The 16377-nt window shown below is 34.2% G+C and overlaps 1 protein-coding gene across 3 annotated transcripts in view; it reads right to left on the reverse strand.

The window, feature by feature from the left end:
- Positions 1-576: 576 nt before the first annotated feature.
- Positions 577-16377, reverse strand: part of NRK (Nik related kinase) — a 166860-nt gene continuing 151059 nt past the window's right edge. For 2 of the 3 annotated variants that reach the window (XM_067722527.1, XM_067722525.1), the window contains exons 24-28: positions 13322-13422; positions 11112-11261; positions 8182-8341; positions 5400-5539; positions 577-3692 (exon numbers count right to left, since the gene is read on the reverse strand). In XM_067722527.1, coding sequence (XP_067578628.1) covers positions 3597-3692; positions 5400-5539; positions 8182-8341; positions 11112-11261; positions 13322-13422 — 647 coding nt within the window. In that variant the 3' untranslated portion in view covers positions 577-3596. The remainder of the gene's footprint in view (positions 3693-5399; positions 5540-8181; positions 8342-11111; positions 11262-13321; positions 13423-16377) is intronic. The other variant, XM_067722526.1, reaches the window with a different exon arrangement.

Below are 16377 nucleotides of genomic sequence, written 5' to 3' on the forward strand. Positions count from 1 at the left end.
CCGGTCCTCTAACGCTTTTGTGACCTGCTGAGAGAAGTGCTATTCCTCTCCTGATCCTAACTGAAGAACTTGGCTTCCTTGACAATCTTCCATGTTTATCTTCCATTTTCTACCATCACTCTGCACTAAACCCTTTATTGAATGTTAATAAACTATAAATCTTTACTCCACTTTTTGGATAAAGTTTCTCCTCTTTTTTCTCCACTGGACTTCAGGACAGACACTGGGATGGGATGGGAAGGAAGTCAACATTAAAACTTGCTCAGGTTTTACCCATACCCTGTGAGTCTGTGTGTCTGTTTAAAGTTCCACATATTTAGAGGAAAACTAATCCCACCACTGTACCCAGAAAGATTTTACTTTCTAATTCCACCACTGTACACAGAAAGATTTTAGTCAGGTTAATATACCCCTCCTTGGCTAGAATTCCTAATGGAACAATAGGCAGAACATGTAACACCTCCCAATCAGTGCATTATTATATACTTTATAGAAATGAATATTCCTTGAATGAGTCTTAATTCTGAGGTATTGGACGAGTGTATTTCAAATAATGACATCAATCAATACATTTAAAAACATTTTATTTTTAGAGGTTGAACAATGATTCATTGCAGACTTTCTGATGAAACAATTAGCAGTCTCAAAGATTATTTCAATAAATTTTAAAGTTAGAGCACAGATTGAATATAAATTGATTTAAATAGGCACAGTTTTGAAAAGAACTGAAGAGTACTTAAAAGATCCCATTGAATTCATGTGGCACTATTCCTAGTTTTATCGATAGTGTCTCAATTAAATGTCCTGGCAGAAAACACTTAGTGATTAATTTATCTAGAAACTGGTAGCACTGAAAATATTAAAATGTATGCATTCTAATGGTTTGCGTGTGTATGCTTCTATGTATACATGTGTGATTTCTGCTTTGCCTATTTTACTATCTTAATGATTATCCTTTCTTACTGTTTCCTCTGAGGCTCTTACCTTACTTCAAGAGACCTAATCACACTGAACTTTTCTTGTCAGCCCTTTGCATACATCATTTTCTAGCTTTTGAACATTTTCAATAATTCCTTCTATTTTGGACAAGGGCTTTGGTGAAAGAACTAAAGTACACTAAAATAACACTGTACTCTGTCCCAATGCTACTCACAACTTGCCAGAACTTTCATGCTTCAACTCACAGGACTCGGGAATCTGGCTTTTCAGAAATCCCCCTCAATGCTTCTCTGGTGGGCCAGGGCTTCCAGGTACTGCTGCTACAAGGTGAGGTGTGGTTATAATTTTTTCTGTCACTGTGCACTGACTGTGAAATTTAATTGTCCCTTCACTTTCTTGTTTCAGCTGGCAAAGGATGTAAAAATTCCAGATGGATTAACATCTAAATTGGAAATATTCATTACCTACAAACCACTTTAAATATTTTCAGTCCTTCCTAAGTTGGCTATCCAACATCTCAATCTCCTTTCTTAATATGTGCCCAGCTTCCTTTCCTCATTAGCACCTTATCATTTAACGCTCAATTACACATTTGCAATGTCTCTTGCTTGTTTACTTTGGGACACCTCTGTAGATGCAGTTCACTATTGTGTATATTTATTAGAATAACAGCCACAGAGCACAATGGGAGTTGACTTCCTAAAATAGTTTACTGTCTTACTGTGTTAAAAATATGATTTTAAGATAAAATTTATTTTTGAACCTTAACTGAGTAAATATTATGAAGAAAAAATGAATTCTTAAAAGACTTGATTCTACACGCTACTTAAATGAGAAAATTTTCTGAAATTCAAACATAGCAAGCTCCATTTGCTCAGCGATGAGGTACTTGCACAAAGTTCCCCATGGCCTTTTTGGTGTACAAATTTATAATAATGAAGACTACTTCTAAGGAAATAATTTGACATAAAACTTTGTTTTCTCTTTAAACTACTGCATTTAAAAAGTCATTTGAGTTGTAAACACTCAAGGATAAGCCAGTTTTAAGATCACATTATTGTGTCACAGTAACAGAAATGTGAATCACATTTACTTTTAATTCATGGATTCAGGTTCTCCTAAATTCTCATTATTGAGCTACTACATTCTTGATATAAGTTGTTAGGAAAATCCAAATCATCATTCCTGGCGCCAAGGTGCCAAGAAATAACGTGCTATCATGAAATCACACATAGTCTGCTTTTGTATTTTGGTTTAACCAGGTAGCTTGAAAATTATTATCCCACTAGCACCGTCTTCAGATTTTAGAAGCAGAACTAGAGGAATTATAGTGAGGTATACTTTGTGGTAGTTCTGTTGCTTCTCTACTGCTCCAGAACTAACCATGGTATTGAGGATGGATATGCAGAAATGATGCTTTTCATCAGGTAGCAATTACCATAGGTGACCAAACGCCACCTATCTATGGCGCCTATAACTTATTGGAGTGATGGACTAGAATGATTTTTTCACGACTATAAATTTGTAGACCTAGGTATTTGATGAAAGTTGTATTTTCTTTCAAAATCTTTTTTAACCTATTACATTAAGTCCCTACATGTGGACTTATCACTTTTAGATTAATTTCTGATATTACAGAAATAGAAACATGAAAAACACAAGTATTAGCAGCCAGAACTTTTTGCTGTTACATTTTGTAATTTTTGTTTAATGACTGGAGTGAAATTTTTATATAGTTTAATCTGGAATCAGGAAAATATTTAATGCTTCTGATGGTCACACTGTTGGCCAGATAAGAATTTTGATAAATCAACCAATTTGTCTTTGGGGATAGAATTTGACGCCTACTTTAAAGTATTAAAATATACAACTTATTCTACAGTACATGTGTATAGGAGTTCAGTCCTGTATTCAGGCTTGCAAGTGTATTATTCGGTGGTTTTTAAAAACGGCTATTGCACATCTTTGGAGTTTCTGAGGAAAATCAAGCATCCGAGGCTTTCTTCCTTTCTTCTTATCAGGAGAAAACCAGCTTAACATGGGGTGAAAGAACACAACTGTTCTCTGTCTGTGGGCTTAACTGTCATGGAGCAATGAGGAAATGGGTGGCCTTTTCCCCTTTATAACTGTAGTTTTCTCCAGGCATGCAGGTTGTTCAGCCTTAGTCTGGTTTATGTTTAGTCCTTATTATTTTCATTTCATAATCTAACCTTTGGTTCTTTATAGGACTTGGCAAATTTACATATGGTTTGTTGCTATTTTTATTTTTTTCCAAAAAAACCCCCCTCATTTAGGGCCAATTCTTTTGAAAGCTGTTTGGAATCTAACTTATTACAGGTTTCTTAACTCCATGTTATAAAATCTGAATATAGATACTGTCCAAACTGTCCAAAGAGTAATGTTTGAATTCACAGTAACAAAAGTTACAAGGTTTGTGCAAAAGATATTGTACACCATTGGAGTACATAGAGCTTGCTATAGTTAATTTTATATATAAAGCTACATTTCTCATTAAAACTATTCTGTGCTACATTAAAAGTATCTGATTTAATTTTTCCCTACCAGTAAAACTGTATGCTCATTTAATATCAGAAATTTAAAATGCAAATTGTATATTTATGATGTTTGTAATTGTTATAATAAATCATTGGAATCTTTTAAACACCATAAGTGCTTTGGAGTTCTTCAAGTTTTCCAAGGGTCATGAAGTAAACCCGGCTATGGCGATTGCGCAGGATAGAGGTAAAGAACAGCTTTAAAAAGAGAGAAAGAGACACCATCAGTAAATATTTAATACATTGCAAACTGATATTTGATAGGTACAACTATAACTTCAATTTATCTTCACCAACGAATAAAATATTAAGCCATACTGTTTTTCAGAAAGGGATTTCCTCAGATTAAAGAATACAAATTTAAATTGGTATGGAGTCTAAATTACAATTAAAAAATAACCTTTTACCATATCCTATAATTGTACTTCATATAGTTTAAATAAAATTAGATTTTTGTAGGTGGAATTCATCTGCTAAACTTCTTGATTGGTTTGGTTAACAATTCTCCTTTGCTATTTGTTTAAAATCTATTTTTATTCAAGCTGGCTTTCCTTTTTCTTTTAATATATGGAAAATATTACCTTATTTAGATGTTCACATTGTTGCTGGTGTTTAAGTGGCCACTGAAATTTTCTACTTGGTGCAAGTCTCTATTTCAGTGGAACAGACTGACATCAATAGACTGAGATTATGAGCTAAACCAATCGGCTTAGAGAGGAACATGTTGTGTAAATATGGTCTGTGCCATAAAGAAAATTAGGACAGTACAATAATATAAATAGCAAACAGAGGTATCCTTGTTAGGACTAAGGTTTTCAACGTCCACAATGGATATACTTAGGAGGGTGTGTGATGTAATGATGATGATGATGATAATAACACTAGCTACCCGTGATTTAACACTTTTATGTGCCAGTCAATCTGTGAGATGCTTACTATATACATATTATTGATAATTTTCAGAATTGTTCCCAAAGTAGTTATTAATATTCCCATTCCTGAGATGAAAAAGCTAAGGTTCAGAAGGACTAGTCAAACTTCTAGGTTTTTACACGTAATTAGGTGGCAAAGCTGGGACTGCATCCTAGATCTATCCGATCTCAATCACTGGTTCTTGCCATTATATCCCTTTATATTACAAAAAAGTACCTTTTCTTGATGCCCAGTGCTTTACCCTGTTTGTTCTGATATTAATTCAAATCCTTTGCAATTTCTTCCAAATGTGAATGTTTTCTGGTCTTATTAGAATTATTTCTTCACGCTATTATTTCTCATAACATGTCGGGACTGTAATGATGTCATGCAATTCATTTTTCCATCTAAACTATATGAATTGGTTAAAATTGATCACATTACACAAATAATTGTCAAATCTTGATTTTATTTTTCTTTCCTGTGAAATGGACATAATAATGTCCACTTGTGAAGATTAACTATGATAGCTTCTAAAGTATTTAGCACAAACTCTACCATATAATTAGGTGTTCAGCAAACATAAGTAACTTTTTCCTTCTTCTGTTATTGGATTACGTTGAAAACTATAAAAGGCAGATTTACTCAAGCATTCTTTTTCAAAATATCATATTAATATGAACATGAAAAGAACTATGCACCAAAGACAATAATGGAATTTGTAAGAAATAAAATAAAGGCTAAACTTTGCTTTGGACACAATTAGAAGTTTTACATTTTTGAAAATGATTTCTTTTGAAATCAAATTTCATGATTTACCAAATCAATGCTTCTAATGCAAATTGCAAAATTATTTTTATTAATTTATTATATTATTAAGAGTATGCCAATTTGGGAAATATATTTATAGCCAGAAAGAAAAGGATATAAATTTCCTTAGTTAATTTCATCACTTGCTTTATTTTTGCTTTAACTGGGGGATGTAAACTATACCTTGTCACCTCGGGTACACAGAAATCTCAGCTTCTTAATTGACCTGTGCTTCAGTTCACTTTCCAGAACCCTTGACTGCAAAGAGCGGACTTCAATGGCTTTTTGGCCCCATCCTGTGGCTCGCTGTGAACACTCATAAGCTACAATAAAAATTTAAAAATCAGAAAAACATAATATCTTTCTGTCAGTGATAGAAAATTATAAACGCAGTCAACATTTGATTATTAAGAGGGACATTATTACAGTTCAGGTAAATACATTCCTCTTTTCCTGCTTATAAGACTGTTGTTTGGCCATTATGCTGCTCAACAGTGTTGTTCAAACCTGCTATGTACTATCACCATTGTGACCAACTATTTAACATTGTGAATAACTAGATCTCAGTTAATGTTTGTATTCATATTCTCCAATACCACAGAAAAAGCTAAGGGTTAATCTAACCCTGTTTGTAGAAAGTCAAATCTAGCTACAGTGATTCTTTATTTTATAATCTAGTTGAGGTACAACATCCTGTAAGGGTTTCTACTTGTGCTTAAGTGACATATATGGAAACCTGACTAACTTTTCAAAATTAAAACTGCTAAAAAATGACTCGCTCAAATAATGACTTTAGCAACTCTAATGTAATTCAATTAATTACCATGTTATACATAGAACTAAAGCTAATTTGATACTGCTAAGCGTTTCTCTTGCTCAGGAAATTTTTATTAAGATATAAACTATTGGACCCTGTTTTATATTACTCAGTGACAATAAAGACTATGACAATTGCTTTAAAGCAGAAAACCTAATTATGTAAATAGCTATATAGTCAGCTGACACTGTAAGGTATTTTCTGACATGGGGAGCAGTATTTTTTCCAACAACTGCATACAGCAAAATTTTCTAAACATAATGCACAGTGTACTTGCTGAGCCCAAATACACAGTTCACATGGCATTACATAATTTCTACCTTAATTCTAAAACACATTAATCAGCCACTTAACCTAGCTACTGAGCTAGCTTGTGTATGGGATGGAATCCAGTGATTTAGTTCAGAATGCTTAATGATACTTGCTGTGATTGCTAAGTCTCTATATATTTGTTTGAAAAGCCAAAGCAAAGATCTTATTCGTAAAAACATTCATTATATCTAAAGGAATGTAGATTGGGAAAATCTGGATCTAGGTTAGTTTTAAATAACAAAGCAGTTGTTTTTAGACAGAAAAAGAGAGTAATTGATTTTCTTAATATTAGTGTTATAATGCAATCTTTATATACGCTCAAAATACCCTTCTTACACAGACCAAAATATCATGTTTTTATAGTGCTATAATTTAGTTTACACATAGAGGGATGCTTTTCAATTTTAGTGACTTAAAATAGCTCTTTGTTTTAGGTCAGAAGTTGTCCTGCCTAAGGACAAGAACTGTACCAGATGACTTTTTAAGACCTCTTTGAGTCCTATCATTGTCTACATGTGGCATAAATATGGCATAAATATAGGGGTTCTGTTTCCCATTTGAACTGAATTTCCTTATTCCAATTTCTGATTAATATATTGATCACAACCACTGTAAAAGTTAGAACAAGATTCATTATTTCAGGGTTTTTTTGTCCCAGATCTGTCAATTATATTGTAAGCGTTTACGTCTTGTCACAAAATGGTTTTAAACCCTCTGTGAGTTCTTACCTTTTGAAGAAATTGGAGGTTTTCAGGATAATCCTTAACACTATGTATGCAAAAGGAAAGGATTCTGCAGATGCAGTGCAAAGTGCCATCATCCCATAATGGAAAAAATGTCCATTAAAAAGAAGTTCTTTCAAACTGGTCTTTAAAGCCACATGTGGATCACATTTAGCCATTTTATAGAGATTTCAGAAGCTTCTGGCTTCTTTATTGATAAACTATTTTCTCTCTGTCTCTCTTGTCCTCCTTCCCTCCCTCCCTCCCTTCCTTCTCTCTCTTTCTCTCTCTCCCTCTCTCCCCCCTCCCTCCCTCCCTCACCCTCTCCTTGTCCTTCTCCCTCTCCCTCTCCTTCTCCCTTCTCCTTTATTTGCTTCATTAACCTTATCTTACTTCCAGGAACATTTATCTTCAAGCAAATCATTCTACTCTCTCTCTTTTTACTGTTCATATGCATTATTCTGTTCCCTATCTAGAATCACCTCTGTAATCATCAAGACTCAGAGAAATACGAGTTTCAAGTTATTCAGATTGCCCAGATCAGCAGTCCTGCGATGGTCAGGAAGAAAAAAAGATGTCCTGGTCTAATGAAGATGAAAATTTTGTAAATGAAGTTTGACGAAATCTTAGTGACAACCTATATGTCACATATTCAGTTTGTATTTGATTCTTCACAGAAATATTACATGCTGAACAGAACACTATTGACTGTATAAAATGGAAGTATTTTGCTCTTCTCTTATGACTATTTGGCAGTCTCCTAAGATAAAGGTAAACCCCAAAAATCAATGTGATGGAATGAAACACTTTCAACACCTGTGTAAAAGCTGCAAGCAAAGGTATTTAAAATAAAATTACAGATTATTGTGGAAAAGAATTACTTTCCTATTTTAATTACATGATTATTAAAAATGAACAACTAAGACAGCCATAATCAGTCTCTTTGTGATAGCCTTGTGAAGTAATTAAGCATAAGACAAACATACACATTACCTTACAAGGGAGTAAGTATGCCATATCCCAAATTAACACTATATGCCTTGAGAAAAAGTGATACTTCAGGAAATAGAAGCTTTTCTGGGATCATCTGAAAGGAGAAAAATTTTATACATACCTACTGAAGATGGTATGTCTTTCCACACTTCAAGGGTCTTCTTGAAGAGTTGTTCATTTGCTTCCATGGAAAGGGCTTCGGCATTGAAAGTGAGCATCATGCCAATTCCCAAGGAATCAGGTAAAATGATGATATTCTGTGGTATAATGATTTCCAGGGGCTGGAATTATGTTTCATAAGGATTTACATGTCCAACATTTTATCACTACTACTTTCATTGAAGCAGCTTGGTTGAGCAATAAAGACCAAAAAGGGGTTCAAAATGCAGGGAGGAGAGAAATTTCTATTTCAGTACTAAACAACATGCTATCCAACACTTGAAAAGAGCCTTCCCTATGTCATAAATCTGTCACTGTTTAATATTCTCCTTTATATTTAGGAGAAAACTTTGTAAAAAGCAGAGATATACTTCCAACACAGAGAAATTCATTGAAATTTCACAAACTATTATGTATAATGATAGAAGAAACATTACTTGTTTGATTTCAGATTCATTTCAGCACACTAATTAATACTTTAGTAAGGAATGTGTGAACCAAGTAACAAATACAAAATCACTGCTTATCAACCAATTTATTCAAATCAGAAATAGAAAATTAACTTTAAAATAGCTTGAGTTTAAATATTTACAAGGGGCAGCTTTATAATATCCTTCACTGCTTGAAATATATCCTCCCTTCACAAAAATATGGAATTTCTTATCTAATTTATATAATCTTAAAATATCTTCAATTCAGAGATGTATTAGGTGACAGAAGATGAAATACTAAGAAATATCTAAGAATTTCTAAATTTCATGATGCATAAAACAATGTGACAAAACTTGCCTAAACTACAGATATTGTCACATTAATCATATTTCCCTAAAAATCGAACAATTAATTCCTCTATCATTTTTCGAATTTAGCAAGTTAAAGGAAAAAATGTCAGAAACTATACTTGCCAAACCCAGCGTACTCAGGCCAAGTGCTTGAGGCCATGTCTCAGTCTCAGCAACAACAATTCTTAAAACTAAAATGGGGATCCAGAGGCGAAAAGCAATTTTAATGCGTTCCCTGGGCACTCTCATGAGCAGTTGAATCAGAAAAGAGATGAAGGAAGAGAGAAAAAGAAATTCAAGAAAAAAGATTGTCTCAAAAAATTTGTTTAGAATAGATCTGGGCTGTTGTAAATCCAGAAAGCCTCAGAGGTAATCTTCTTGCTTCTCAGATGATTCCTGAAGTAACCAGATATTCTGTAGCTTTACAGCTTTTGTAATCTAGCACTTTTGGAAAAGTATTATTTTTAGTACATTCTGTTTCAGAAGACACTCTCTCCTCCTTTATATTAGAGTCCTTTCTCTTTTAATGGGTCAAGACACTAGGGCATTTAGCTAAAAATTCTATTTTTTAATACACTTAAGGTATCCTAATTAGGCCAGAAAATGACTTTTTAAAAACCTCACCTTCTCTTATTCTTGTTTCCATAATAATTAACTGATCGTTTCAAAAGAAAATAATTCTTCTTGCTTAGTAGTCAAGTGGAACACAGAATTCAATCTTCCTAAATGACTTTCCAAATAAGTATAAACTTGGACCAACACTGTGGTGTTCAATAATGCACTATCTTCAAAATAAAGGCTATCTGACATGACATAAAAAATAAGATGCAGGAAGTGATGGAAGACACTCCAAGTGAAAAGTACTATAATATTTATAGTAAAATTAACCTACACTCATTTAAATGGCTTTGGCTGGGCTTGGTTCAGTATTTTCTGCCTTATGAACAGTGATTTCTATATAGTCATAGGTGACAACAGAATGATCAGCTAATTCGATTGTTAAATATGACCAAAACTTTAAAAAAATTCTCCACTAATGATCTGACAATTGCTCCATGTAATCTGTCAGAGATATATAGATAATTCTGAAAGCTGTGCAAAATATCACATTACTACAGTGGCTTAGCAGTACATAAAAGTTTTCTCCTGGAATTTTGTATAATGCTAAACTGCTAAAACTTTAGTGATTGACAAAATGGGGAATTCAAAAAGGGTGAAGCAGAGATTTGTTGGTTCAGTCCTTCCTTTTTAATATAATTTTCAATAGGACAAATATCATTTCTACCATCAAATTTGAGATATAGGAGAATTATATTATGTATGGTACGTGTGTGTGAGGGGTATTGTGTTATGTTCAATCTCTTTAGACAAATGATGTGTATAGTATTTTTACAACTATCCATATTTTAGATGCTGTGCCATATTTTCATATTTATAATTATTTGAGTTAAGAGTTGATTGCATTAGCTTTTAAAATGCTGAATCTTTGATCAGAAATTCTAAGTATAACTTATACTGTAAGAGAATACTTTATGATAATTTGCTATATATCACAGTTAAAGTACTACAATCTGGATAAAGAAAGGACATACACATAATAATGTTGCAATACTGGTGTAATTTAAAAAAATCTATTAATGCATTATGAGGTGCAGAAGACTAAAGCAAGGGTTGCAAACTCATATGGCTACAAGGGCCAGTTATTATAAATACATAATGGTGGATGGATAGAGAATGTATAGCATATGTTCCATCTAAAAGTGGACAGGCACAAATTGGTTCCAGTTGATTATGGCCAGATAGTAATGTTGGCCTGATATTGTCAGATCATTGGTTTTTCAATAGAAATCCAGATTTTAAATGTAAATGATATTCACTTAAAAACAAACAAAAATCACTGTTGCAGACAAAATCTATCTGCGGAACAGACTTAGCTGTCTGGACTAAGAAACCATCAGTGATTTTTGTTTATCCATTACTACTTTCTGGCACTTTATACTTACCTTTTACATCTCAGTTCTAATATAGATATTGATACTCATATTTTTAAAACTTTAAGAGTTTTGACAGTTGGAAAATTGTGTTATACAGTAATTTCTAGGGATCTTACATTATTTGGCAGGGTCACATCAGACATAACCTCAGATTCTGCATCAATGATGTGATATCCATCTGCTGAACTGAAGAAAATCTTTAGTCTTTTTTCAGAACCAATAGCCAGGTCAACTGTCACTGGCTTATGACCAAGTGTTGGAAACACCTGTAGATATAAAACCAAATATGGCCAAAAGGCCAAAAATGACACTCTGTCTAAGGAGAAAATTCCCCTGCCCTTTTGTTTAACAGGTTTATAAAACCCAGAATTATTTTTAAAGTTACGTAATATATTTAGAGACCTATGTATTATAACTTTTCTTAGGTCTGTTATTACAATAAGAACGATTATATTCAGGTTCTAAATATTGAGTTTTCCTTCGAAGGCCAAATCTCCAAAAATCATAAGAGCCTTGTATGGCCCTGTACTCTGTTTGCTGTCTTTAAATTCCTTGCCTTGAGCTTCAGCAAATGAAGGAGCTCATCTGGTCTCTTAAACCGGTTTGCTGGATCAGCTGCCTGTATTTTTGCCAGTATTCGTATATAGGCTTCATAGGACATGTAGTCTCCTTCGGAGTCTGCTGATTGATCAATGCACACTTGGTAGGGAATGAGAAAGGCCAGACATGTTAACCTACCATAGACTGGATGTACTCTAGGCTCTTATGGCTCCTAGTCCAAGGAAACAAAAAGCCAAACAGGATTCATTGCCAAGTTCAGGTCACAGTAGAGGACTGGGCATCACAGGTTTCACCACACTGTAGTCATGAGGTGGGATTCAAGAACTGGAGTGAGGACTTGGACCAGGAATTGTGTATCAGGCTACACAGACTGTTGGTACTTACCTTCTTTGCTTTCCAGCTCCATACCAGGCAGCTCTGACCAATCAGCAGACACCCAAGAACAAACCCATATCCAAATACTGACAGCTGACCCAAGGCCCAATTTAGGGAGATCAGATCAGGGATGTGATTTGTGTCAGGACAGACCCAGACTATCTATATAGTAGTCTGTGCTATTTATAAAAGAACATATTTATTGTACAAATAGACATTGAGGAGTAGTCATAGATATTAACCCATCTTTATTGTATACATGTGATGTTTTGGCCTACAAAATATACCACGTAATCAGATCCTGACCTAAGATACAATAGTATTTCACGAATATGTTGTTGGGGTCTATCATGATGTATCCCTATCAGTGCTTTGTAAAAACTTGTCCAGGGACCAACCAGTTCAAAATCTCCTGGGTTGTTTGCTAAAAATATAGATTCCCAGGCTCCACTTCAGACCTACTAATTTGGCCTGGAGATGGGTCTGAGATCTAAACTTTTAACAAATGCTCCAGATGATTCTTATGTATATCCCAGGTTAGGAGCTACTGGACTCTATGTAATATTGCCAGCTCATTAATCAGTCCTTATTACTATAGAATAAATACAAAATAATCTTATTTATGTTGAATTCTGGAGCATTATAAAAAGATAATGAAGATAAAAATAGTCCCTAGTTTATGAGATGTGATTAAAAATTTAGTGTTTGGGACACTAAATGGTTACCTTAAGAGGCTGATCCATAGAAGTTCAATTAAACCATAATAAGGGTGGAAACAGTACTCATAATCCAAATAAGCCTAACCACCATTCCTTGTAATAGTTCTAGAGAAGAATGTGTTTAGAGATCCAGCTTGGAAGGAATATAGAGCCATCCTTTCCTCCCCACCCCCATCTACTGTAGCCCTGGTAATTAGAGCAAAGCCTTTCTCTTCCTTCATTCCTCTTCCAGGTTCATTCCTCTACCATTCCTCTACAATGGTAGAGGTTTCCCCCTTTACCATTGTCACACCTTTCCTTACCTTCCCTCTGCTCTCCACCCCCCACTAAGAGAGAACAGGGACTTTCTCAGCTTCAAGTCATTGGGGTGGCACCCAAAGCTTGTGTTTGTGGCTTTAGAAGAGAAGGTCTTCATGTTGACTACAGGAATTGGGAGTGAGGAGCTGGTGGGGAGGTCCTTTAAGGGGAGGGGTCAGGGATTTCCCTCACACTCTCCCTTGGTGTGGTGCCTGTGAATTATCTAAAAAAGGGTTAAATGATAATTATTGACATGGTATATTTAAATTACATTAATTGTAGAAGAATGGTATATATTTCCGCTACTCTATTCCAAATACTGTTCTGTTTACAATTTCTCAAAAGAAAAACCAAAGGAAAAGGAGACCACTCACTTTAATGGCAGTGCTTTCATCAAAGGACTTTGGTGCCCATGCATACAGGTGAATTGATGATTTCAAAGCAATTGCAATATATGTTGTTTCTTCATGTTGCACTACAGTGATAAAATACAAAGAAGTAACGATGCCACAGAGTTAACAAGAACACTCAAGTATTTGTGTTTGTTGTTGAAAATGTCATAATAACAATGTAAGACCATAGATCATTTATTTTAGAATAGTTATTTGGTTACAATTTGATTCCCAAAAGAAGGTGACAAAAATACTGTATAGTTTTATGGAGTGTATGCATTAGCCTTTAAGAACACTCTAAATTGTACACTGAAAACTACAGAAAATTGCTGAAAGAAATTAAAGAAGACCTAAATAAATGGAAATACTTCCTCTGTTCATGGACAGGTAGACTTAACATTGTTAAATGAGAGATGTGATTAAAAATCATCAGCAGTCAGCAGTACTGACCTTAAGAGGTCAGTACTATCCAAAGTGATCTACAGATTCATTGCAATCTCTATTAAAGTCCCAATGCCCCCCTATGCATAGATGGAAATGCTGATTAAAATTCACTTGGAATTGGAAGAGGTTCCAAATAGCCAAAACAATCTTGAAAATGAAAAACAAAGTTGGAGGACTCATGGTTCCCAATTTCTAAACTTACTACAAGCTACAGTAATCAAAACAGTGTAGTACTGACCTAAGGACACGCATATAGATCAATGGAGTAGAATTGAAAGTCTACAAGTAAAGCCATTCATTTATGGTCAGTGGTGCCAGGACTATTCAATAGGGAAAGAATAATCTCATCAAATGGTACTGTGACAACTGAATATCCAAGCACAAAAAAATGAATTGGACCTCCTACTTCAATCCATATATAAAAAATAACTTGAAATGGATCAAAGACCTAAATGTAAGAGTTAAAACTATGAAACTCTTAGAATTAAATATAGGAATAAACCTTCATGGCAATAGAGTCTATTTGACACCGAAAGCATAAGCGACAAAAGAAAGAAACAGATAAATTGGGTTTCATTAAAATTAATACTTCTATGTATCAAAGGACACTATCAAGAAAGTGAAAAGGCAAAGTATGGAATGGGAATAAATATCTGCAAATCATATATCTGATAAAGGTTTAATGTCCAGAATATATAAAGAATACTTACAACTCAACAACAAAAAAATAAATAAGCCAAGGAAGATATACAAATGATCAACAAACACTTGAAAAGATGCTCAACAACATTATTCATCAGGGAAGTGCAAATCAAAACTATAATGTGATGCCACGTTACACCCACTTGGATGGCTAGGATCAAAAGACTGACATTTACAGGTGTTGGTAAGAATGAAGAGAAAAATGGAGCTTTCATACTTATGGCAATGTAAAACAGTTCTGTCAGTCACTTTTAAAAATATTCTGGCAGTACTATCTAAGAGAAAAGAAAATATGCACTCCAATGTACAAAGACATGTATGAAAATGTTCATAGCAGAATTATTCCTAATAGCCAAAAAGTGGAAAAAGTGCAAACGTATAAAACAATGGATGTATAAAAAATTGGATAAACAAAAGGTGATATATATATATATATATATATATACAATGCAATACTATTCAGCAATAAAAAGGAATACTGATACATGTTGAATAGGTTAAAGCATGGATGAACCTTGAAAACATTATGCTAAGTGACAGAAGCTTGTCACAAAAGACCACATAATGTATAATTCCATTTAAATAAATCGTGGAAAAAAGACAAATCCACAGCAAAGAAAGTAGATCAGTAGCTACTTAGGACTATGAGGGGAATAAGGTAAGAGGAATAAAATATGGAGTGACTGCTAATGGCCATGAGGTTTCTTTTTGGAATGATGAAAATTAGATCATGGTGATGGTTACACAACTCTATAAACATACCCTAAAGCCTTTAATTGTACACTTTAATGGGGTGTATTTTATGATATGTAAATTATTTCAATAGAGCATTTTTTTATTAAAAAAGAGAAAAAATATAAAAAGTATATGCTTGCTCTTGGCTAGACCTTCTGGCTCTCATGAAATATTTTGTCCTACTTCTAGATTTATATTTGTGCTAAAACCCCGCTTCTTTGACTGAGACACTGCTTCTATATTCGCTAGCCAGACTTCATCTGAGACTAATATATACGAATTCTCTCTCTCCTCTCCCCTCCCCTCCTCTCTCCTTCTCTTTCTCATTCTGTGTCGCTGTCTCTCTGAGTCTAGCTTTGCTTTCTTTTTTTTTAAACTGTTCAGAAGTAGGTCAAAGAAGCATGATTAATAAACCCCCAAGAAGCAAAGGAATTCTTTGTTAAGCAAATAGTTCCAATAATTTTAATAAACGACAGTAACTGATGTCGGTCCATTATTTTGTTGACCTTGGAAGGCCATGAAAATACCACGCAAGTATGGCTATGTTGTTGTCCTCCTATGTAAAGGTGCTACTGTTCCACCTGTCAGTAGGACAAATGTTATTGGTTGTTATGAGAGCTGGGATGGGTTGGAATGCAGTCAGCCAGGAAAACTGGACTAAACTAGTCCATCTGTTTACCAAAAGCATAGATTTGCAAGATGATTATCTTTGTAAACTCTCTCTTATTCAACTAAAAACTCGATAAGTTAGTAAGAGGCAGTTCTGCTATGTAAACTTTTGGGTTAACATCTGGGAATATCTTTCACCTCTGGCTACCACATTTATGTAATATGATTTGGAGGAAATTAGTGATACATAAAACTAGAAGAAAGTTGTATATTTAGTTGATGCCTAAGTTGTCTGGGTGCTCATTCCTACCTTTATTGGTGTTTGTGTACATATGTACACACATATGGAAACCTATCCTTGGAAAGGCTCTTTGTATGCAGAACAAAAACGGTCAGTCAGTGTAGAAATATACTGCTGCAACTCATATTATGTGATTCCAGCTATCTCTTACCTATGCCACTAGTTCTGCCTCACAGGCAATTAGTAAAGAGGAAAGAAGAAAACAAAGGCTGAGAGTAGAGGGGATTTGCTTCAGAAACAGAAAGAA

This window comes from Pseudorca crassidens, chromosome X (genome assembly GCF_039906515.1).
Source record: "Pseudorca crassidens isolate mPseCra1 chromosome X, mPseCra1.hap1, whole genome shotgun sequence".
In the NCBI taxonomy this organism is placed as follows: Eukaryota; Metazoa; Chordata; class Mammalia; order Artiodactyla; family Delphinidae; genus Pseudorca; species Pseudorca crassidens.